General features: G+C 40.1%; 1 protein-coding gene across 4 annotated transcripts in view; it reads right to left on the reverse strand.

The window, feature by feature from the left end:
- The window catches only part of KIF13B (kinesin family member 13B), a 133529-nt gene extending 110196 nt beyond the window's left edge, over positions 1 to 23333 (reverse strand). For 2 of the 4 annotated variants that reach the window (XM_061372169.1, XM_061372167.1), the window contains exons 1-2: positions 23162 to 23333; positions 11491 to 11584 (exon numbers count right to left, since the gene is read on the reverse strand). In XM_061372169.1, coding sequence (XP_061228153.1) covers positions 11491 to 11584; positions 23162 to 23216 — 149 coding nt within the window. In that variant the 5' untranslated portion in view covers positions 23217 to 23333. The remainder of the gene's footprint in view (positions 1 to 11490; positions 11585 to 23161) is intronic. The other 2 variants (XM_061372171.1, XM_061372170.1) reach the window with 1 other exon arrangement.
- Positions 23334 to 23726: the final 393 nt, after the last annotated feature.

Below are 23726 nucleotides of genomic sequence, written 5' to 3' on the forward strand. Positions count from 1 at the left end.
AACCACAAGACTGTTTACTGTCACCAGAGATTGGGTCATGGAGGACTACTCTATGCCTACTTCCAAACCTGTGTCAAATTGCTGCAGTAATTATCCAGCTTTCACAAGCATATCACTTGTACTCCTATATTACAGTGTGAACCTGCCATGGTTCTACTAATCCAGCATAATTCATGTGTTGGGTATGCTGTAAAGAACCTGCCAGTGCTCTCCCTGCAGTTCAATTAAACTCTAGCAGCAGCAAAGAAAGCTATCTTAGTGGTGACAGGAAGAGATAATTATTATGTGTGAAACTTTGCAGAGAACAGCAGCGCAGTTTGGAGGGAAGCAAGGATGTAAGGTTTTAACATGAAGCTACTGTGTAATTTATTTGCTGTTGTGGGCAGTACAGGTACTAAGATTGGAGGCAGTAGAGATGCTTCTATGTCTTAGCTGGTACATATGTGGTTTCAGCAGCTGAGTAAAGCAACCAGATAATTGCTTCCTCCCAGAACCATCCCTATTTCTCTCTTCTCTGCCACAAAATTTGCATATGCTTTTTGCCTTCTTTTTTCTTCCTTCACACCCCTGAAGTATTTCTTTTTCTGCTCAGCACACTGCAATTTCCCTTGACACTGTACCATTGTTGCAAACTCTGTCTCCTGATTTCAGTTGGGATAGAGTTAATTTTCTTCCTAGAAAAGCAGGACACAGGATAAGTCATTATCTCTGGCTACATTTTCAGGAAGAAACCAGAACTATCTGGGCTATCACATGAAGGCTGGCTGGTGACGAATACCAGTCAAAGAGCTCGGAAGAGTCAAGAGAAGACTAGACAGAAAAAAAACCCCAATTGATAATGTCACTTCTGATCAGAGTTATTCGTATCAGGTAACATTTTGATAATTACATTTGTTACCAAGTATAAATAAAATTCAGATCATAAACATGTGCAAATTATGCTTAAAACAATTCAGAGAGATGGAAGTGCTCACTGCGGAAGGGCTATTCAGATAAAAGCTGTGTGGATATCCTGTTTCTTCATTTATCTGATCAGCACAGTAGAGCTGTAACTGCTGAAGAACAGAACAAAATGCTGGCAGAAGCCTACAAACCTTGAGGAAAAAGAACAAAAATGATACTGTGCTTTCCAAAAGGCTAAAAATGAAAGTAAGTGGACAAGCCTGAGAACCTCTGACAATACACATTAAGATGTAGGGTTTCTTTATGTCACTACCACAACACAGAGGCCCTGAGCTGTGGTCCCACTGAGCGATGTGACCTAATTAATTACACACCAGCACAAGAAGCTTTCTGTTTTTTTAAAACAAAGACCAAAAAAACCCACCCCAAACCCCAAAAACCACCAAACAACAGCAAAACCAAACCAAAACCCACTCTCCTCAAACAATAAAAAACCCTACCTTCCTCATACAATAAACCCCTTCTTGCAGTAGATACCAAACAGAAAAGATAGGGGAAAATGCCTATTTATTTTAGAGGCTAGAAATGGAAGAAAAGAATGTTAAGTGACTGTCCTACAATCAGATAAGAAGCATACAGTAAAGCTGAGGCAAAACATCAACCCCCAGTGCAGCCAGTGACCTTATCAGACACCCATCCTTCCTCTCCTGGGTATCTTGAAAGTCCAGCCTTCTCCCTCTACACTTACATAGCAAAACAAAAAATCACTGCTTAACCTGACTGTTTTTCTCCTCAAAGGAGTGCTGATTGGACAATTGGGCTTTCCATTTTTGTAAGATGGTTTATGCGTATAAAAGCTGCTGTGAACTTTAAAGCACTAATTAAAATGTTATTTTATTTCACATACACCCAGATTACTGAATATAGAGACTTTATACCACAGCAGCACACAGGAAGACAAAGTTTATATGATCAGGCTTTGTCCTGCTCCATATCAAAAGAATGGATAAAGACACAAGTTATTTTAATGTAAATTAGAACCAGGGGAGAATAGCTTGGTGCCTTTAAAACTGCAATGAGAACAGAATTCAGTGCATCTTTTAGGAGGAGGCCATAAACTGTCATCTCTCCACAGCTTCTTTCCAGGAAGGACTGACATTCCAGCCCAGAGGGAAGGGTGCTGCCCGTACAAGAGCAGCAGATGCTGCATTCCTGCAGACCTAGCTCATGAGAAACAAACCCCCAAAATACCTACAAGAGGTTGATCGCTGATTTCTCCTCCTCAGAGGTGGAGAAAAAACAGTCCTTTTATCTCATTCCCATCTACTGAAACTGAAATAGGTAAAAGAATATCAAATATGAAAGCAAATCTTGAGGTGCTACAGTAGTTATCATTTTTCCTCCTTACTGTAAGAGCTTGAAAACAAAGATACAGAGAAACAATTTCCTCTGCCTTCCATAGCGTTACTTCCAACTTTACAAAGCTGTAAAATGGTGCCAGAATTTTGCTAACACCCTTAAATATAATGAAACATCAAGTGTAACAGTGTCATCTTTTGAACTTCTAATTCTTTTTTATTATCTTTAATTATTTGCATTATTGCCACCACAACAAAAAAAAAGGACAAGTAACCTCAAATGAAGCACAAAAGTAACTCCAGCAACTTGTTTAAAATTCCTCAGGACAATGAATGTAAGACACTAAGAAGTAATAGTAAGCCCATAAATAATTCAGAAAACAAACCCTGACAGTCTTTATATTCCATTTTCCAAAATCTAAGGAATACAGGACACTCTATGTGGTATTACCTACCCATGTATTCTAGCTGGCCATAAAATACACACGTTACAATAACTGATAATTCCATGAAGCATTTAACCATCTTCTCAGGAGAGCATTAAAGCATGCCTGCCACAGGTACTCAACTCTGAACACATTCAGATGATCTTATCTCAAATTAGCTGGAGGGGCACATCCACATAATTTAAAATGCCTGCAGCAAAGACAATCACATTCATTCAGCACAAAGTTATTCTGACTATTATTAATCAATCATGTTGAATGGCAAGAAATAACCTCTCCTGCATCTTTTTCTGATCTCATAATCATATTACTCTGAGATCAAGATTTGACAGTTTAATCTAAAACATCCTCAAAACAAAATTGGTAGGCATAAAACCAGCATTAAAAACATAAAAAAGGTAAGAACTTTAACATTTATTATATATATTATACATAATATACATAACAGTATATATACAATACGTATATATTTAAGTTCTGTTCTTAAAATGGATATGAACTTATTTGACAGACATAAGATCTCACTGAAGGTGCCATGTATTCGCTGACACTCCAAATACCTTCCAGGTTTTAAAAGTTGTCCTGAACTGCATCTATCATCTCCCACATAATCCTGTGGTTCCAGCCACCAGAATAACCCTTCAGCCCGCAGAAGTATTATTCAACATCATACTGACCACTAAATCCATTTTACAGTCTTCCCTCATGAAGCATTATTATTTAAGAGTCGAAAATTACAGTGGAATGATTCCTCACAAGCACTCATAGCTGCAACATTTATTCAGAATACTGAAGGCAGATCTTAAAACCAAGCTTGCTTCACTCTCCTTGCTCACTGCTTCCCACAAGTTTATGGACACTAGGTCACTCCCCTGCCCTTCTTGATTTGATTTGTTAACAGGAAATATACTTTGAAGTCTTTGAGTCTTCTGTTAATGTATTAAGTCAACATAGGAAACACATATTCAAACTTAAAGCTGAGTTTTCATTACCTACCCAGTGTTTTGTTTGGTTCATGCTGTCAGAATGACACAGGACAATTTGTTGCTGTCACTTCCTTATTTTCTTACATTCAAACAGAGTTTTAATTTCATTTCTGCCATTTCAAGGAATTACTATAATAAAATAAAATGTTATGCCCTTTTAAATTGTTTTTATAAGGGAGAACCTACATTGCAGCCAAGTCAAAAAAAGCCATTGAACTAAACTGGAAAACACCAGGTCAAATCCTAATTCCACTGAAACAGAAGTCCATTAGAAGTTTGACACCAAGACAAATTCCAGACAACTCTTCTTAAAACAAATGGATTTGTTTTAACTTGTGGATTTAACAAGTCAAGAAACAATTAACACATCACAGTCTCCTTGAAGCTTAAACAGCCTAATATTCTAAGTTGCAGATACAGGCTAGCTTTAGGAACAAAACTGCTGACAGTTCTCTCAAAATTACTATAGAGATTTAAATAAAAGCTACATTCCACTTGGATATTTAACACAGTCATTCTTATAGCTTCAATATACCACAAAAAGGGGGTTTTGGTTTGGTTTAGCGATTGTGGATTTAAAAAAACCCCAACCAACCAAACCTCTGGGACTGGCCTGATACTTACTGCTGATACTTCTTTACAATGGGAAGGGACTATAAATTACTTCTTATTTGCAGCAGAACTCACTATCAGGAGCCTTTGCCAACTCAAGAGACATCTGCATGAAGGACAGGCTGCCTAGCAACTATCACCACCAACCTCCAAACACTGTCTGTAAGCAGGTCAATAATGTTAAGTGTACTCCAGAATGTGCTGCTAGATTATATCATCTAATAAAAGCCTTCAGTTTAGTGAAAAATTAAGGTTGCAGGTACTTTACATAGAAGAAAAAGCACCAGAGGTTAGGAATCCATGGAACACAAGTGTAAGGTTCAGATCACTTATGTGTGAACCAAATTGATTCTTCACTTACTATCTTTACTCTTTCCCTCAAATACAGTAGTTTATTAGTGACTTGGTAATAAAGTTTCTTTCATGTTCAGCTACGGGATATAAGGTGGCCAAGGATGATCCCACATGGCTCATGTGAGAAGTGGCTTTCACTTACAATATGGCCACAGTTTATAAATAACAAACAATATTAATTTGCTATGGCTATGTTGGCTGTAATAAAGGTAGAAGTAAATAGGCGTGACACAACTAGTGGGAAAGGAACTGTCTATAAAAAAACTGTTAACACAGTGCTACTATTTTATTTTCTTAAGCAATACAGAATAGGGTACAGGTCTCTCTTTAAGCACACTGGCACACATAAGCACGGTTCAAAGTTCTAACTTTTGCCTGTCACAAGAATTTGTGCAGTTTCTATCATCTTGCATTTTCACTTTTACTCAAGTCAAAGCATGTGAGTTGCAGCAAATACACTTCCTCAAAAGCACAACTTGAAGTGCAGCAACCCCCTTCTCTCCTGGCAGAACTCCTACTTCTCAATTTTACATAAGTTTTTTATATGCAACCTGCTTATGCAACATAATCTCTCACTCGTACAACTAAAGACTCAGGAGGTACACCATAACAGAGGCTTGTGTGCTAGCCCTGCTGTCCTCAAGACATCATCTTTGTCCTTCATCTGTCCCAACTCATCTCCTATTTAAGATCCTACCAGGACAAACAGATGACCTTCAAACTTTCAAGACAGAAAATGATTTCTACTTACTACAGCAACTCATCAGACATATTTATACATACAATTTTTATATCAGAAGACATTTTTCAGTAAAACATAGATGACTGGCAGCCTAACGCACATGCATGGAGTGTGCTCCATGATATAGGTTTAATAAGACTTACTACAAAATAAACTCTGATAATAGACTGAAAAATCAATGGTTTTACCATAATTTCATTCAATCATTTAAATGATTGAGTTCAGTTTAGGTGAATCTTATTTTTTCCCCCTCCTCTAACTTATTCAGGCTGTTCAGTCACCTGATCAGGCAAAAGCAGCTATATTTGAGGGAGCTCACCAGAAACACTCCCCATTTTACAGAACAAGGCCATGCTTCAAGTAAGAGTTGCATACAGAGATGTAGCAGCGCTGTGAAGGCAAAGTCAGCAATACAGGAAAATCCCATAGCTCTTTTTTCACAAACATAAATTTCCTGTGAGCTCTTTTGCACCCACAAAACAACAGTATGATGTTAAGAGAGACAAGCTTCCCTTTCTTCTGGATGTCAGCTATCAGTCTCAGGAATACAAACATGCTCTTTCCCTCCCCCCACAACTTCCTGCAATGTTTCTGCATTATGAAACATTGCATAAACCTCTTCCCTGTAAGACAAAGCTGAACTAACATCCAACCTAGAAATTTCATTCACAGTTTTACACATCACTATGAACCCTTACCCACATAGCAAGCCGCTCCCCTCAGCATAAGGAGGTAACACAACCAGCTATACAGTGACCATGCTCACATCCTAGTCTGAACCGTTCCTATCCCAAATAGATTAATATTGGAGGCATGAATACAATTAATACAAAAATAAAGAGAAGCAAAGGCACATGCATGCAATTAGTTTTCACCTATCTACAAAGAAAATAGTATTTCTTTCTTTAAATTGCTTTGCTGTCAAACAGCAACCATACAACATCATGCAAATTGGTCCACCAAGCTCAATACTCAATTTCTGGTTGTGGTGAACAGCTGATGCTTCTATGTAAAATGTGTGAACAAATAGAGACACAGACATAAAACGCAGCCTAAGATGAGGCAGATCTTCAAGCGGTTCTTACCCAACATCAGGCAGGTTCGTGGTGTACTTTCAAGAAAATACTAAGGATAGGTTGGACAGGGCTTTGAGCAGCCTGGTCTACTGGAATGTATCGCTGCCCATGGTAGGGGGCTGGAACTAGATTATCTCTAAAGTTCCTTCTCACACAAACCATTCTGTGATTCTATGAAAATGTGTGCAAAATGTATGCATTTTCCCATCACTATATACCAGCAATTGCCTCTCACTGTTTTCTTAGGGCAAAGAGTTCTGCAGATTAATTCTATATATAGCATTGCCTTCATACATTTTCCTCATTTTCTGATTATGCACATTCTTTCCTAAGGTAGAAAGAATGAAGTGTTCTCCTGCTATCATATATTATTTTTAAAAGTCAAAGTCTTCCCAGTTACTCCTACTAGTCAGCTTTTCCAGTTCATATTTAAATGCACATACAAGAACATCTACATAATCATGCCAGTATTTCCTCTCTTGGCATCTTGACTGTCTCTATGCTCTGCTGGAAGGTATGAAGAGAATCAATTAACTGTGCAAAAACTGAAGGATACTACAACTTAGATCAAAAGTAATGATAATTTTGCGGGATTTTTGCATGCCATTCCACATATATACCATATTTTAGGAAATTGTACAAGTAATACATATACTTCTTCACATCAGAAAGAGACTATTTATTTATAACTGGTTAAGGCAAGTTTTTCAGTGGTTAATATACATTTTCCCAACCAAAACCCTCCCTTGTATATGTATTTTGCAAAACAAATTTATGTTCAAGTTTCATCACCTCACTATTGAGGCATTTGCCATGTAGTCATCTACACTATTGCCATTTTTCATTTTATCAAGAGAGCGCAAGGTACTGCAAGGCTTCATAAAAGTATTCCTTTGTAAGTAAAATATACTTGGGTTTCACCTAGTTCCTCATCAAAGTAGAAATCATCAAGCTCAGATGTTGCAAGGCTACAAAAATCCCCAAGTCTAAGATAATAGTACACCCCTTCTCAGTTTCCAGACTCCTTAGAAAACTAAGGAGAAATCAAACTGAGTTTAAGCATCACAAACTCCTGAGCAAAAACATTGTCTGTGTGGATATACAAAAGAAAATTGGTTTAAATCCAGGAAAAGATACCTGAAAGCAAACGACTTTTAAAAAATATTTATAAAGCTGCACAATTACTGAAATATCTACTACAAAGCAGTAATTGTAAAGATATTACAATAGCTGAAAAGGAAAAACCCAGCCTGGTTTCACACACTTGTCAGCTCCAGTTAGCTGCACTCATTCCTTGGAATAGTTTTTACCCTGCGCTATTCTTTGGAATCTGTTCTACAAAACAAGAGGGAAAGCTTCTACAAACCACATATTGCGACAGAAGTACACACAAGTCAGCACTCTTAAAAAGTCTCAAAGGTGGCTTGTTGGAGAAGTTTAATAAATGCTTTGTTTTACAAATATCATGGCTCATTCATAGGCCTGCAACAGACTAATACACAACTGATTCATGAGCTTGTATCAGTTACACATCAATTACGCTTATGTTTGCAGTATACAACAAAACTCCTTTGTCTAACCTGTCAAAAATAATGATTTTTTTTAAGTCTTTTTAATAGGTTTTGTCTGGGAAATTTAAAATGACAGCACAAACAAACTGATGGTAAAAAAAAAAAAAAAGTTGTAAAGTAACATGTTAAGAGTCTATTTGGAAGTTTTCCAGACAATTAATTCTTATAAATATTTCAATTGTTGCCTAGGACTTATCTACTTATCTATTCATGTCAATCAAACTGAGTTCACACCCTCTTTCAAGCCCTAGCCACCAAGTAATAATGCTGTGAGTAATCTTTGCATCAGACAGTAAATCCCATGTTGATAAAGAAACTTCAGCCTTGACCTTTGCAACAGAGAGAACAGACAACAGACGAGCAGAAGTCACAAGTCATGCTAATGATACTATTCATTTACAGCAAATTCCTGGAGGTTCACGCATCCTGGAGAGGGGAGATTTTGATTTAAAGAGGTCATTTGGGAAAATACGTGACAAAACTCCAGGCTCTGTAACAAATTTTGTAAAAGCAATTAAATGTTGACCATTTCACACAAATGGTCAAACCTGCCCCCAGTAGCCCAAGGTTAGTAACAAACCCTACCCAGCCCAGAGGTTGTCCAATAGACTGAAAAATTGATCTGTGACAAGATTACTGAAACCTGCACAGCAATGCTAAGAATAGCTCAACTTAACAACTGCATTTCTCTATCTCAGTAAACTCATTTCTTGGTTAAGGAATGACCAACAGGAGGATGCTAGATTTCTGAAGTCATATGAAAATAGACTCCTCTTTTTGAGAGCATGGGTTTTACATGAATTTATTAATCCAAGCCTCTACAGAAATGTGTAAATAATACATTCAGTTTGCAGTCAGTCAGTTATCACCTAGATTTTCCTTAATTTTTAATTCAATATTAAAGAAAAAAAGAGCTAGAGATGATCTTTTTCTGCAGAAGCATCTTTTTCTGTTTCAATGGGAATTGCATCAACACAATTCACTATCTCTGAAGGTCAGGTCACACACGTCAAGTTGGGTATCTTGCAACATGTAAGATATATAAAGAGAGTGGACATTTCTGACTGCTGCACACATTCATTCCCAGGTCGCATAGGAAAGCAGAAGGAGAGGTATATGCATCACTTGTGAACTCCAAAACCTTCTCCTCTAACTCAGAGACAACTGAAACCAGCAAATCAGCTATTTGCCATTTTAACTGATCAGACTGGCAGACACATACTGTAGATCTCTGGCCTGAGAGGACCACCTCGAGGAAACAAATATTCATAATTCTTCAATTCAGCCATTAAACTATTTATTTATACTTACCCCACTCCCAGACTTGGTTTCTACCAGAAAGGATAGGAGTGGGAAAACATTCATTATTTCCAGAAGCCATTAGCTGTTTTCATCAGCTATCACTCCCTGCCAGAGCATGGCTGAGTCATGACAAGTGGGGATGTGACAGCACAGATTCTTGTTTCTAATATTCTTTTCCCAGTTCCTATACTGACCATGGCATCTTAATGAGAAAAGCAGCAAAACTTTTAAGATTTTCAAACTTACCCTAGTTTACAAGCATCTAAAGAGTGTATTTGCAGTATTATTTACTTTTCTCTGTTTAATTAAAAGCACTCCAGGTTTGCCAGAATTCTTTCAGCTCCCTTTAGACACCAGACAAGTCTGAAATCAGAGTGAATGATTTCATAGCACAAGGCAAAGCTGTTGACAGTGGATTTGGAAACAGAAGCAGAACCTGAGCATAAATTAACCACCAAACTTAGAAGAACTGCAGCTAAACTAACCTTTACCTTTAACTCATATTTAAGATTCCTCTGATGGAGTGGTAGAAACCAAGACAAGCCTCTCTAAAGGGTGTTATATGTTAAATAGGACCCTGTTCCAAATCCTTACTACTCCAATTACATTTTGCAGTTATGCTGCCTCACTGTTTGCAGGCAAGCCTTTAGTGCAATTAATGGGCCTCCACTTTTTCTTCTTCTGTTAGATCACCCAATATAAATTTACTATGCTTCCTGCTTAGATTAGCAATGGGTATTTGTGGATATGCAAATGAAGCATTCTTTGGTCTGGCATGCTGGTTTCTCACACTAGGCTCACCATCTTGTCTGGGATATCAACGCAATTGCCAACTGATTCCTCCCTTGCCAGGGGGCACAATTTGCATGACGTATTCTCTCATGACTTCAGTATGAACACTTTTTATACACATATTGGGGAGTACAAGCCATGCAGCATTTGACTGGCTGCCATGTTTGAGAGAAACTCTGAATAACATTTTTAATACAGCTCTGGCTGACCAGGTTTCTAAGAATCTCTATTTCCTGCCATTTTTAGCAGTTCTAAAGGCTCAAATCAACATAGGTATTTGGCAGCTAAACAATACACGTTTCAGGAGGAGGCAGCTACTGACACAAACAAAACCACCCCAACCACACACAGCCTGTTTGATTTTAAGTAACTTATTAAAGCTCCAGTTGCACCATCTGTAGTAAGTCTTTCAGCCGATGACCTGATGATCTCTTTATTTTTCCATTTACCATCACCTGGGTTTGAGAAGTTTAAATTATCAGAGAAGAGGTAAAGAATATTTCTACTGACCACTAACATACAGCTCAGCTTTACAGGAAAAGGCTACAATATGCTGCATTTATACGTAACTCTTCCATGTATGTTTAACTGAATTTTTTGTCATTTCTGTCACCCTTAACACCACCTCCTTGACTTTTCTCCCCACAGAAAGCAGATCACAGTTGACTGTAGATGTCCAGTAACAGGTTCTGCCTTTTCCTGCACCCCTGTTATTTTGTTTCATGCATACATTTTTTTCATTTCCTCCTCTCACAAACAAGCAATAAATTCAGTAATCACAACCTTAACCTTATCAGTTATTATAGAACTTTACAGTTTCACAGTAGTTTAACAAATTGATGTCAGTTCTGACCTAAATTGGTCCCTCCCCTCAGCCACCTTTCCAAGTATTTCTGATGCATGCAATGGTTAAGACACTCCTAAAGCTACACCTCCCCTGCAGGTTCCCACTCCCCTTCTTACACAATGAATACAAGCCCATTATGAGAAAATAATTGTGAAAATTAATTTCATTCCAAAATTACAAACTGTGCCCTGCTCAAATTCTTTTGCAGATTTAAATTTCTCTTGTTCCATAATAGCACATGAGAATAAATGAAACTGTTCATAGACCCATTAATTGCTAACATACTGTTTAGAGCAGGAAGCAAATGCAGTAAGCATTAAGTTCTCAAAGCATCCTCCCTGTGTGGTAAAATCAGCCTCATTTTATAGATGATGGCAATTATATTGTAGAAAGAATATATATTAGTTTTAAACAGAAGCCCTCTATCAAGGCCTACATTTCCTAGTTGTTAGATTCATATTTAATTTATGAAACCTAACCTTCCTCATTCAAAAATCTTACCTGGCATCTCCTTTTGAAAGGTTGGTGTTTACAGGATGAAGAATAACCTTGTTTGCATCCACATCCACCACACATTTTGTATGCAGATCAAGCTCTATAAAGAAATGAGAAAGTGTCAAGTGCTGCTCCTAAAGCGCTAGGATTACATACACCATTACTTCCTCCAGACACCAAATTTATTCATGCAGTCTGACAGCCACCCATCAGCTAGAGAATAGAAACAGGACTATTGCCAAATTCTGCTTCTAGAGATATTCTGATGGGATGGATCCTGTCCAGCTTTAAAGCATGCACTCCTTTCAAAACAAGAAAAAGCACTTTGGTTTTACTGAAGTACAATCAACATATACAAGACAGTATGAAATTTCTTCTAGGGAAAGAACCATTAGGCATGATATCACTTTGACAGCTCTTCTTATTGCTCCCTCAGTGCCTCACACATCCAGAGGGAAAGCTGCCCCTACCATCTGCAGCACATTTTCCCCAGCCACTGTTGTGATACTACAGCATGCCATGTCAGCTGTCAGTCCTGGGGCACCTGCTTGGAGAAATTCAAGTCCCATTAAAAAAAATGTAGGTGCAATCATGTAGAAAAGAGCTTATCCTTCCCCACAGGCTCACAGCCAGCTGAAAAGCCCAACTTTTCCCCATGACACTAAGCAATGGGATATATGCTATGAGTAATTAGAATATTTGGAATGTATGAGAATTCTGAGCCATAGAGGTGGAGAAAACAAAAGCTTCAGATAACACTGACAACCATCCAAGCTATCCACCCAATGACAAATGGAGTTAGATATAAGAAAAGCACACAGCTGTTTGCAGTCAAAGTCACTGCCTACAGATGTAGAGGCCTGGACACAAACAAGTGCAGTCCTATGTCCTTACGCTCTGATGGTAAACCTGGAAAGTGCACCCAAGAGCCGATACCTATAAACATGACACACTAATCACACCCAGCAAGCACTCTGCACCGCCCTCACACAACATGATGATGAGGGGCTACACTGAATAACCTCCATACAGTACAGCACCTCAGCTGAATCACCAAAATATCCTCTGTAATCACGTTAATGACAATCCTCCTCCTCCTTCATCTCTGCTCTTTCCTTCTCTGTCACCTGTACTTGCTCTTTCACCTTACAGCACCTTATAAACTCAGATTGAAAATCTCTCAGGCAAAGACCACAGATCTTAATTATTGTACAGCACCTTGCAGACTTCTTGCTGCTGTGAAATAACATGGTAAGAGGAGATTTCTTTCACTGACATTTTTGGAAAGAAGAGCCAAAGCTCAAGACTCTTAACGGTTGGACTCAATGACCTTTTGCAACCTAAATGATTATATGATTCCTGGTCATAGCAGGCAGTCACATGAAACCGAAATCCTTCTGAACAAAACCACTCCTATGTTATTAGACTGTACTTTTGTAGAAGGAAGAGGCAGACAAGTTTCAGAAACCAGTGTTTATTTTAATTTCTCTCCACACCCTGAAAGAAAATTTACCTATCATTAATATGCAATACGTGCTTGCTCAGATGAAATTATATTCTTTATACATCCCATATCCAACAAGTCACTTTATCTTGGTCTGGCCGGTTAGTGATTAACATTCTGTACTGCAGTGACCTGCTTTCCCTCAACAACTAAAGAAGGTTTTTACATGCTACCTGCCTTATGCAAAGCATAAGGTATGCCTACTGTCTATATAAGCAGTGTGGTCTCTATCACATTTTTCAATCTATCTCTTGAAAGAGAATGCTGCTGGCAGGTTTCACACCTATGACTGCCCAGTGATCTCAACCTAGCATTAATTAAACCTCTCTGTGTGAAGTACCTTTAAGGAAAGCACACAGACAGGATGTAATAGTTCCTTAAAGTCATATATCCTCACAGAGAAAAAAAAAAGATTCAAAGACAATTTATCATGTACAACACACCCTCTCTGATTATCGTCATCACAAAGGTGAGGTTAAAATTCCTAACCCAGGCATTCTGCAGACAGCATGGTTTCAGAAGACATGGTGAGCCAACCTAACAGCTACTGCCAAACAGGGAGGTCTCAGCGCTTCCTTCTGGCTACCTCTGCCTGTTGCTCACCTTCCACCCTACCGTGCTCAGCAGACTCCTCTGTAAGTCACTTCAAGTTACTTCAATACCAGAAAACTAACCAACATGAAAAATGGATGTATTTAGACACTATGGAAAGCTACATCAGCCCAGTAAAAGCTCTGAGAACATCAAAGGCCATGCAAACAAGTGGGTAGGCCTGTACAGAGATGAAGACAGCAGGCAGTAAGAGTGAGACCTTCTCCCAGCAGAGACCAACTGCTACATCATCTCATGGTGTCCCATAGAATAAACCCTTAAGAAACAGATATATTCAGCCTCTAAGCAGGGTTATATATCCAGACAGCCATAAGGACACTTACCCCAGTTACCTTGGTGAAAGACTTAAACAGAAACTCTTTCTAGCTGAAGAAATAGTTTAAATTCTGTTTTAATAGCACATTGTACACTTTCTGGCTCCATTATAAAGCATGTTCTTCGACCAATTTGAGCTGAAAGAGGGGAGGATTTAGACTAGATATGAGAAAGAAGATCTTCCCTGTGAAGGTGGTGAGTGACTGGCAGAAGTTGCCCAGAGAAGTTGCGGCTTCCACATCTGTGGCAGTGGTCAAGGTCAGATTGCACAGCGATTTGAGCAGCCTGGTCTAGTGGAAGATGAAGGGATGGAAATAGATAAATCTTCAAGGTCCCATCCCCAAACCATTGCATAATTCTATGATTTCTGATTTCTTTAATGCTTCCAGTAGGCTGAGAGCTGAATCTTATGATTTTATAATATATCATGGTAATTTCTATGCCAGTAAGTTTTTAATATTACTAAAGCAGGTTAGCCTTATACAAAAATTATCTCCCTGGTCTTTTTGATATGATCACACAAGGACTTCACCCTTACTTTTACTAGTTTCAGTGTCTCCTAGGTAAGCAGCCTTCTTGCTGCCCCTGAACAACACGCAGAATGAGCATGAAACAAGATGATAAGCGTTCACATCCAAAACACCGATTAGTTCATCTTGTAGTAAGGACTCACTGCTTGAGGCCTAGTATTATTATTTCTTTCACCTATACCAAGGGTTTTTTTCAGACAGCATGAAACTTTGGACAAGTTAAAAGATGGTAGAAGTGGCTCACTGTCAAACTTTGGAGATATATTACAAATCTTTGAGTTCAACGAGATTTAAGATCTCATTATTACTGCTAACCTGCTTCTAGCTTCAGTCATTACTAGGCAAACACAATCAATTACTCTTTTGCTTCATCAAATCAAGAAACTAATCAGTTAATTTCTTCTTGAAAAATTAAAACTCAAACTCTTAACACCTCAAGAAACATTTATTGCAGGGAATAAAAGCCTCTTTCATAGCTTTAGAGTAAGAGAGCTGTGACATCCATAATTAAAGGGTAACACGTATCTTAGTCACTTTTCCACATTTACATTTCAGAGCTGTAGAAATCTTAAACAAAGCTGGGCTGAGTGCAAGAATAATTGTTAAGTCGTGTGCACCCAAGCAATTCACAGAGAGTCTCTCAGATGAATCACAGAATAGTTTGGGTTGGAAAGGACCTTAAAGATCACCCAGTTCCAACCCCTTGCCACAGGCAGGGACACCTTGCACTAGACCAGTATGCTCCAAGCCCTGTCCTATCTGGCCTTGAACACTGCCAGGGATGGGGCAGCCACAGCTTCTCTGGGCAACCTGTGCCAGTGCATCACCACCTTCACAGGGAAGAACTTCCTATAATCTCTCTGTCAGTTTAAAGCAATTCCTCCTTGCCCTGTCTCTACAGGCCCTTGTCAAAAGCCCCTCTCCATGTTCCTTTCTGGCTCCTTTAGGCACTAGAAGCTGCTGTAAGGTCTCCCTGGAGCCTTCCCTTCTCCAGGCTGAACAAGGCCAGCAATCTCAGCCTGTTGCCATAGCAAATGTGCTCCAGCCCTCAGAGCATCTTCAGGGCCTCCTCTGGACTTACTCAAACAGCTCCATGCCCTTTTTATGTTGGGCTCCAGGGCTCAACAGAGTATTCCAGGTGGGGTCTTATCAAAGCAGAGTAGAGAGGGAGAATCCCCTCTTTCAACCAGCTGGTCACACTGCTGGTGATGCAGCCCAGGACAGGTTGGTTTCTGGGATACAAGCGCACACTGAAGGCTCACGTTGAGCTTCTCACTGACCATGACCCCCAAGGCTTTCTCCTCAGGGCTGTTCGCAATCCAGTCTCCACTCAGCCTGTATCTGCATTTGAGATCTCCCCAATCCACTTAACCCCAGCCTAGGACCCTGTACTTGGCCTTACTGAACTTCATGAAGTTTGCATGGGCCTACTTCTCAAGCCTGCCAATGACTTTTTATTTAACTTGTGAAACTGGAAGGTGGGTCTTTGAAAGAGGCCATTCTCCTTCCCATCTCCCTTGATTTTTCAAGTTCTCCCCAGCAAGTTTTAAGGCTCGGGTTCAAGCAACGCAGATCTCAGCTGAAACCACATTCATGTGTATAAAGCACACATGACCATGCCTTTGACAAGAGCCCTGTGGATGTTATAAAAAGAATTCACACCACCCATATATGCTTTGGCCTTTGTCACTAGCCAAAGAAATTTGATACATCTCAAACATGTAGGAAAAGTCAAGAAGCAAGAGAGAAGAGGAAAAGCAAAACCAGGAGCAGTGTACCACTGCATGCCACGGTGGATTCAGCAGGCACTGGTATATTCCGAACAACAGGCAGGAGTATGCATTCCCTCTGAAACAGCAGTCACATGTCTGGTAATCATAAATTCAACAGGGCAGATTTTCCACAACAGCGTTAGGAAAAACCAGCAAAGGTGCAACTTTAAAATGCACTAAACAGGTCTGGTGTAGAGAGAAAAAAATTATGTGAATCCTGGAGGAAGGGGAAAGAAGTATTCTGGAAAACATGGAATGATTTCAACTCTTTGAAAGCTCCATCTTCATTTACGGATCAGTTTGGGAACTATCTTACTAGATTAGGTGCAACAATGGTTGGATATTGATCTACCCAACTCGCTTATTCTAGTGGGGTATGGAATCAAACCCAGCTGCATCACGTAGCATAATGAAAACATCTGAAGTGCCATGCAGTGATACTGGAGCTTTTTCAGCCACTACCCTAAAAAGTCATCCCACGTTTAAGGTTACTGAATTTCCGAACCAAACAAAATTATCCTAATAGATGGCTTTTACAGGGCATTTTGAAATAATCCTAAAATGAGCAATGATACAGTAAATAAGATTGCCTGCAATTTATTAAATTAGTGGTTGGGACCATGGTATCATAACAGCTTTTAGTACAACAGCCACGGTAGCTGAAAAGTCTGTTACAACCTGCATGACCTTCCATATTTATCTCTTTATATACTTTATTTTTTTCCACAGTGTACAAGTTAAATTAAGGGAAAGCATTTCCCAGTTTATCAAGAGCCTTTATTTCCGTATATATATTTTTTTCCATCAGATCTCAATTTAAGCAATTAGTTTCCAATGGTTGACAGTTTTTCAGCCCTTTCAAATATCATTTGATCCTAAACCACACTGAAACAAAGATGTGAACCTGGCGTTATAACACAGGTCGAATAAAATTTGTGGGATTCCTCCTCATCCTGCCACCAGGTTTAGGGCATCTCCACTGACACCTAAGGACCTCTTGGAGACAGGCATCAAACTTGGTAGTATCCCTGGGAACCAGCATGGCTCCTCTTGTAGTGTTTCTGCTTAGCTAACTGAAGTATAAAAAATAAAATGTGACAGGTTTAAAGTGCATGTACTAAGCTCATAAGCCAAAATTGGCCCCAAATACAAAATCTCAAAATAATCTCCTGTACAGACAGACCATGGAAATTTTACACTTTAAATTGCCAGTAGATTTTTGGGAGATTAACATTCCCTCGAAGGTTAGAACTGGAATGTTATGGCCCAAGCCTTCAAGTGCATTCAGTAAGAAATTACAGTAGGTTTCTTGTACCTTACTTGGTCTGGAAAAGCAAATTGCAGTAACACTGAGAAATGTCTAAATAGTAACTTTGAAATATTTAAGTTTATTTATCACACAAATTAAATGACTGCCAACTAAAACCAAAAGCAAAACCAAGCAAAAACAAATCAGAGAGGCTGTTTGGGGGAGTTTATTGGGTTTTTGTTTGTTTGAAAAAGAAATCTGAAAGCAAGCTCAAAGACAACAGGTCCCCAAGTTTCCCTGCACTTATGTGTTGCCTTATAGTGACTTTTCTCTTTGTCTTTCTCTATGTAGAAGCTAACACAAATAAAGGAAAAACTAAGTGACTATATGAGAGAGCATGAAAGTAACTTAGGTCTAAATGACAATGCTAAGAGCTTAAACGGGGAGAGAGGGGAAGAGTAATGGTGCTTTTAGAACATTAATTATAAGACATAGTGACCAGTACATTCTGGATAAAAATACAGTAATTTGACTCCTTTAAGTCATACACACATGAAGTCTAAGCAGGAATCTTTCAAGCTTCTCTGAGATATATATATATACATATATATATGAACTGTGCAAATATGATTCATGAAATTTTCATTTTGCAGCAATTAGAAATCATTAAATATGCATGAGTGCATCTGGAAGGGCACACAATACTATCTAATCTTCAGGATGAGGTGGAAGTGAAATCAAACTCGCAAGCGTGTTGAATGCAAGCAAGCTCTCCTCACATGTTAATGCTACATTGTACAAATGATATAAAAAGTGTATTCTATCTTCTGCTGTTTCATTTTCTGGAAAAAAAAAAAGAAAAAAAAGAGCTTGCCAAGCAGCTTTGGTAAAGGCACTCCATGTATCTGGACATTAACTGTATGCACAGTCAGTTCTGCAGCTGCATACAATGCTCAGCTCATGGAGGCTAAGTAAATAAATCAGCCTGGTGACTTTCTAATGCAGCAAATAGCTCTGAGGAAGTTCAACACACAACTCTGTGCTGCTGCATTTGTTTCAGGCTTCAGATTTAACAAGAATGAAACACAATAGCGTTTGGTCTGCCACCAGCCACCCAAAAACCAATGCAGAACTATTCGGTGTGTCCATCTGATCTTCTGTTGACTTAAGGAGGAGCAAAGTGAAACCAGAGAAGCAAGGTAATCTCATACCGCCCTTTAGGCTAGCTCTGAAGATGTAATTAGCACAAGAATTGTTTGCCTTTGCAGCACCCACGTTGGACTGACGGGTAGTCTCAGAGACTGGCTGTGGGGAGTAAGCCTGCAACACCTTGGAGTTCTTAAAATACAGTTGCCTCACTGAGGAACGCAAGATGAAACACTTAACTCTACAAGCTTCACCCATTTACCACACTATCTCTGGGCTAATGCTGCTCACACCACAAACAAGATTTTATAGGGTATCAACAATCACCAGGTAATAGTAAAAACTCCAGACACTCACGGGTGACAAGGATAATGGTGAAGAAAATCCTCGTTTTGCATATTGCCATGAGGTTACAACAGGTGCCATTTCATTTACTCTAATATCAAAATTAATCTTGTAAAACTGTAAAAAATTCCAATTTATAGATGAATTATTTCTGTTGTAATCTCCAGTGAAAAAACAAGCAAACAAACAACAAACAAAAATGCAAGAACAATCCCCATCTCCTCCCCAAAATAAAAAACATTTCGAGTGACTGGAAATGCAACCTCTTCCAAAGGGGAGGGGGACACAAAATTAGCCCCTAAGAAGGTGATCAGAAGCTTGCACTGATGCAGAAGAAAATTCCTCCCTTACAAGAACCGGAGATGGAATCTTTAACATCAAAGCACAAAAGGTTCTGTGACTGAACACAGAAACTAGTCTGCATGAATATACATATTAACATAATAGATACCTTAATATTTTAACAGGCAATTTAGCTATTTAAACGGGAAGCTATAGGTCTTGCACCACAATTCTACAAACAGTTTAATCGAGCAGCGTTGGTGGAATACAGGCTGTGGTCCCTCACTGTTTAAATCTGGCACACCCATGCCATCACTCCCAACACAAGTCGTGCAGTGCCACCACCCACCCATGTGCCAGCACAGGTACTTCTACTGCTCCTTGAGAAATTCATCCAAAGCACTAAACACACAATATTCTTTCAGTTAGCTTCCTGCCTTTCTTGTTCAAACAATAAAGCATTAACCCAAGTGAGACGTAGCAACACAGCAGGGGTAGCTTTGACTGGCTTGAGGTGTCATCAGCCAGACCCTTTAGCATAAGTCATATTCTTTCAGTACTGATAAAAGATGTTGTATTTTAATTAACACTGCACTGAATTAATTCAAAGGCACAGGGAAACACAAGGACTTAGATATACTTCTGGGATGCCTGTACACCAACATCTCCTGAGAACAAAATACTCAGTAAGACAAATCTTAATGAAAAAGACTCCAGCTGTCTTTTGCTTTGCTTCATGGTATGGCTTGAACTTTGCATAGCATTTACTCGAAATATAATGAATATCTGCTAAGTGAACTCAAACATTGACAATATTCATAAAAGAAATCCACTGCAATGCTACAATGCAACAGCCAAAGAACTACTACTGATTGTTATCAAAAACCCATCTGAAAAAAAAGCAGTGCACTAGAGAACACTTTAATGAATGACAAAACTGAGAAAACAGAAGACAAAGTCTTAGCTAACAAAATAGTACTGAATTATTTCATTCATAATAGCATGCTAATCGAGATGCCAGTTTGCAAAGTAGAAAGTATGTAAAACCGTAAGTCACTCTGGTACCTGGCAGAGCCTACAACTCCAGACGTCATGCTGCAATGTACTGACATAGAAGTTTAACGAAAGCACAGATTCCACACACAGTTTGATGAATTGGGGTCTAATTTGAAGCAAGATGCAAAAAAGTAATGTAGATGCAAAAAAGCAACCCCAAACCCAAGAAACCCCAAGGACAATTAGGAATGCTTCCTCTGTACTGCTAAAAATTAGTGCTATAAACCAATAGATTACCACTTTGCATAAGACTGAAACAGGACCCTCAATACTATCACCTTGAAATGCAAATACTATGAATAATGAACTATTTGGAAATATTGATGAGAAATCTCTTCAATATGCATGCAAGGAGCCTATTATACTTTTATGAGCTGCATAAATTAGTACCAGTTAAACAAACCACTTTTATTAACCTAATAAACCCTCGCCTTAAGAAATTCATAATTCAAACACTAAAGACAACCACCACTACCACAAGTAAACACTAAGAAATATTTCAAAGCTTAAATATCAACAGTCATAACCATCTGATAGATTTGCAATTTTAAGCCCTTCGGTGCAGAGGGAAGGAAAGAACACTACTCGTGATCCCAAAGAAAACAAATACTTGCTTCAGGTCCAAAGCCCCAGAACTTCATACAAATACTACTTAGAACAAAGTACGTTATTAGAGAGCTTCCTTTGAGCTGCCTCCTGCCTCAAAGCCTTTTGAAAAAGCAAAGCCACAGAAGTCTTACAACTGGATGACTCCTCAGAAAATCAGTTACACAATCATTAAATAGGTAAGAAAGATACCAGGTTTCATATCACTTTGTTTCTATAAATTCTAGGAGTATCAGAAATACTACATGGAGGTATCAATTCTTTCAAACTAACAAAAACAATCAATTCCAGAATATTTTGTTTCAGGGAGAAAAAGATATTGATCTTTTAGGCTAGGCTTACATAGATTTAGGTATCACTCACAAAATAACGGGATGCTTCATAGCTGCAAAGTGGTTCTTAGAGAGCAGTTCTTGGAGAAAGCCCTGACTGCCCAGCTACGTGCCAAAGACCTTGGGGTTCAGGTCCCTCTTTCTTCTGATGAACTCAAATGTCCCTCACTCCTGGATGAACCTCCTACTAACCAGGCTACAGTCATCCTCTCCAGTCCATAACATTTTTAAGTTTATGCAATATAAAACAGCTCCAGTAAGAAGACACACTCTCCCATTCTCCCAGATTCATGCAGCTTCCAGGAAGGTTCAAATACACATACTGCTCTAAATCTATACCCTTCCATCATTTTTTCCCTTTTATTACCACCACTTCTTCCCCACATATAATTTCTGAACTCAATCCCTAACTGGAAACATCTTGAAGACCTGTTACATGTGCACAGACTTGAGGCTGAACATATGTAGAACATACACCAGGAGGGAGAGGTGCATTGTTCATCCTTGGGAAATTCAAGTCTTGGCTGAAGGAGGCCCTGGGCAACCTTACCTAATCTGACCTGCTTTCAGCAGTGAGTTGCACTAGAAAACTCCAGAGGTCCCTTCCAACCTGAATCATTGTATAATCCAGGGGTAAAGAGCACTATACAGTCAGATGTCTGGGTCAAAGCCAAGGAAATGATCTATGGCAGGAAAGGGACATGAGCAAGAGGAAAGCTGATGTCTGTCACTGAAACAAGGCACCATCTTTCAGCTTCTCAACAGTGCTAACCACCAGACTGTAGGGACATCAACTCCATCTCCTCTGTTCTGAATGTGGGACTCTAGAGTGCTGATGAACTCCCGTGCTTTTATTTTAAAAGATACAGAAATACTCTATTCAACACCTTAACCTTTTATTCTAATTTACTGAAAGGAATTAAAGAGCAATTTTGGTTCAGATCATACAGAAGATAAAGAAGACACACACCCCTCTTTTTTGCTTCAGCTATTAAACTGACCTCACTGGACTCCCTTTCCCCAAAAGGGATTACTGGCATACTTGTGTGAGAATGTGGGGGAAAAAGCCACCCTACGTGTTTCTTGGCTTTTTGCCTTCTTCACCTGCTCATTCCTTGGCTGGAGTTGCCTTCTCATACTTGCTTCCTCATCATCAAGAGCAAGTTTTTCTAATTAAGACAAGTAATGAACACTTAAACAGATGCCCAGCCCATGGTCTGATTAACATAACCCTTAGGCAAGTTTCACTGAGGGGAGAAAAAACCCCAAACCACCAACCCAACAACAAAAAAAATCTTGTCAATTCCCACTTCCTCTTCCATGTTTTCTTGGGTTTGTTTCCTCTGTCCTTACAGTGCCTCTGTTACCTGGTTAACTCTGTCCCACTCAATCATCGAGGGGTAAGAAGGGGGGGTATAGAGCTCAGGGCTGAATGAGTATAGGAAAAAATACAGAAAGAGGCATTTTACCCCCCAAACCCCAGAAAGCAGGAAGGAGGAAGAGCTTTCCCAGCTGGTAACAGGGTACAGCCCGGCTGTAAAGCAGGTGCAAGAGGTATAGGGAGGGGTGTAGCCCGGGAAAGAGAGGGGGAGATAAAAGCCCCATAAACCAGGGCGGGTTTAGGCAGTCGATGTCAGAGAGGGGAGTGAAGGTAGCTGCTTCGTGTGCTTCTCCCATCCATATACCTCCCTGCACCTACACACGCGTATATAATACATAAATAAACAGATACACACATACACTCCCCGCTGCCGACACATACACCTCTAAACGCGCTCCGGCGCCGGCACACACGCACACCTGCCCCCACGGACACCTGCGGGAACCGGCACCCCCGGCCTCCCGCCCCGCTCTGTCCTTCAGGCCGCTCCCCCCTCACACGCCCTCCGGGAAGGGAGCGGGGGGTAGCTGAGGGAGGAGGGTCTCACCTCTCCGGTTCATGGGGCGGACGCGCACCGCCACCTTCACTTTGGAGTCCCCCATCGTGCCGCTCCAACCTCCCCGACGCCCTCGTCCCTCCTCGGCTTCCGTCTACGGAGGGAGACCCGGCGGCGCGGGGAGGAGCGCGGAGCGGGGCGGGAGGGGGGTGAGACCGGCGGCGGCGAGAGGGAGGCACCGTGCGTGACCAACGTCCGGTCAGACTACAGCTCCCAGCGTGCACCGCGGCGGCTCGCCGGCTACAAGGGAGGGCAGCGCGGCGCGCTCTACCCTGGGAGCTGTAGTTCTGTCTGCTGTCACCGCCTGTAGGAGAAGCGTTGCATGCTGGGATATGTAGTCCTCCAGAGCAGAGGGGTTTCAGGTTGTGGGGTGCCCCATATGGAGTCTGTGGGCTATGTTATACCACAGGACACCGACAGGAAGGTCTGAGGGTCACCCCGGGTCCTGCCACTCAACCCCTGGGTGGCTGCGGGTGAACCCCATCACACCTCAGTCCTGCCCCATGCCTCTTTTTGGGGTGCACAGTGATATGCCGAGCAGACAGCAGCATCACCA

The sequence above is a fragment of the Neopsephotus bourkii genome, unplaced genomic scaffold, assembly GCF_033783945.1.
Source record: "Neopsephotus bourkii isolate Nb327-2 ecotype Australia unplaced genomic scaffold, CSIRO-AGI_Nbou_v1 NB_1600, whole genome shotgun sequence".
Taxonomy (NCBI): Eukaryota; Metazoa; Chordata; class Aves; order Psittaciformes; family Psittacidae; genus Neopsephotus; species Neopsephotus bourkii.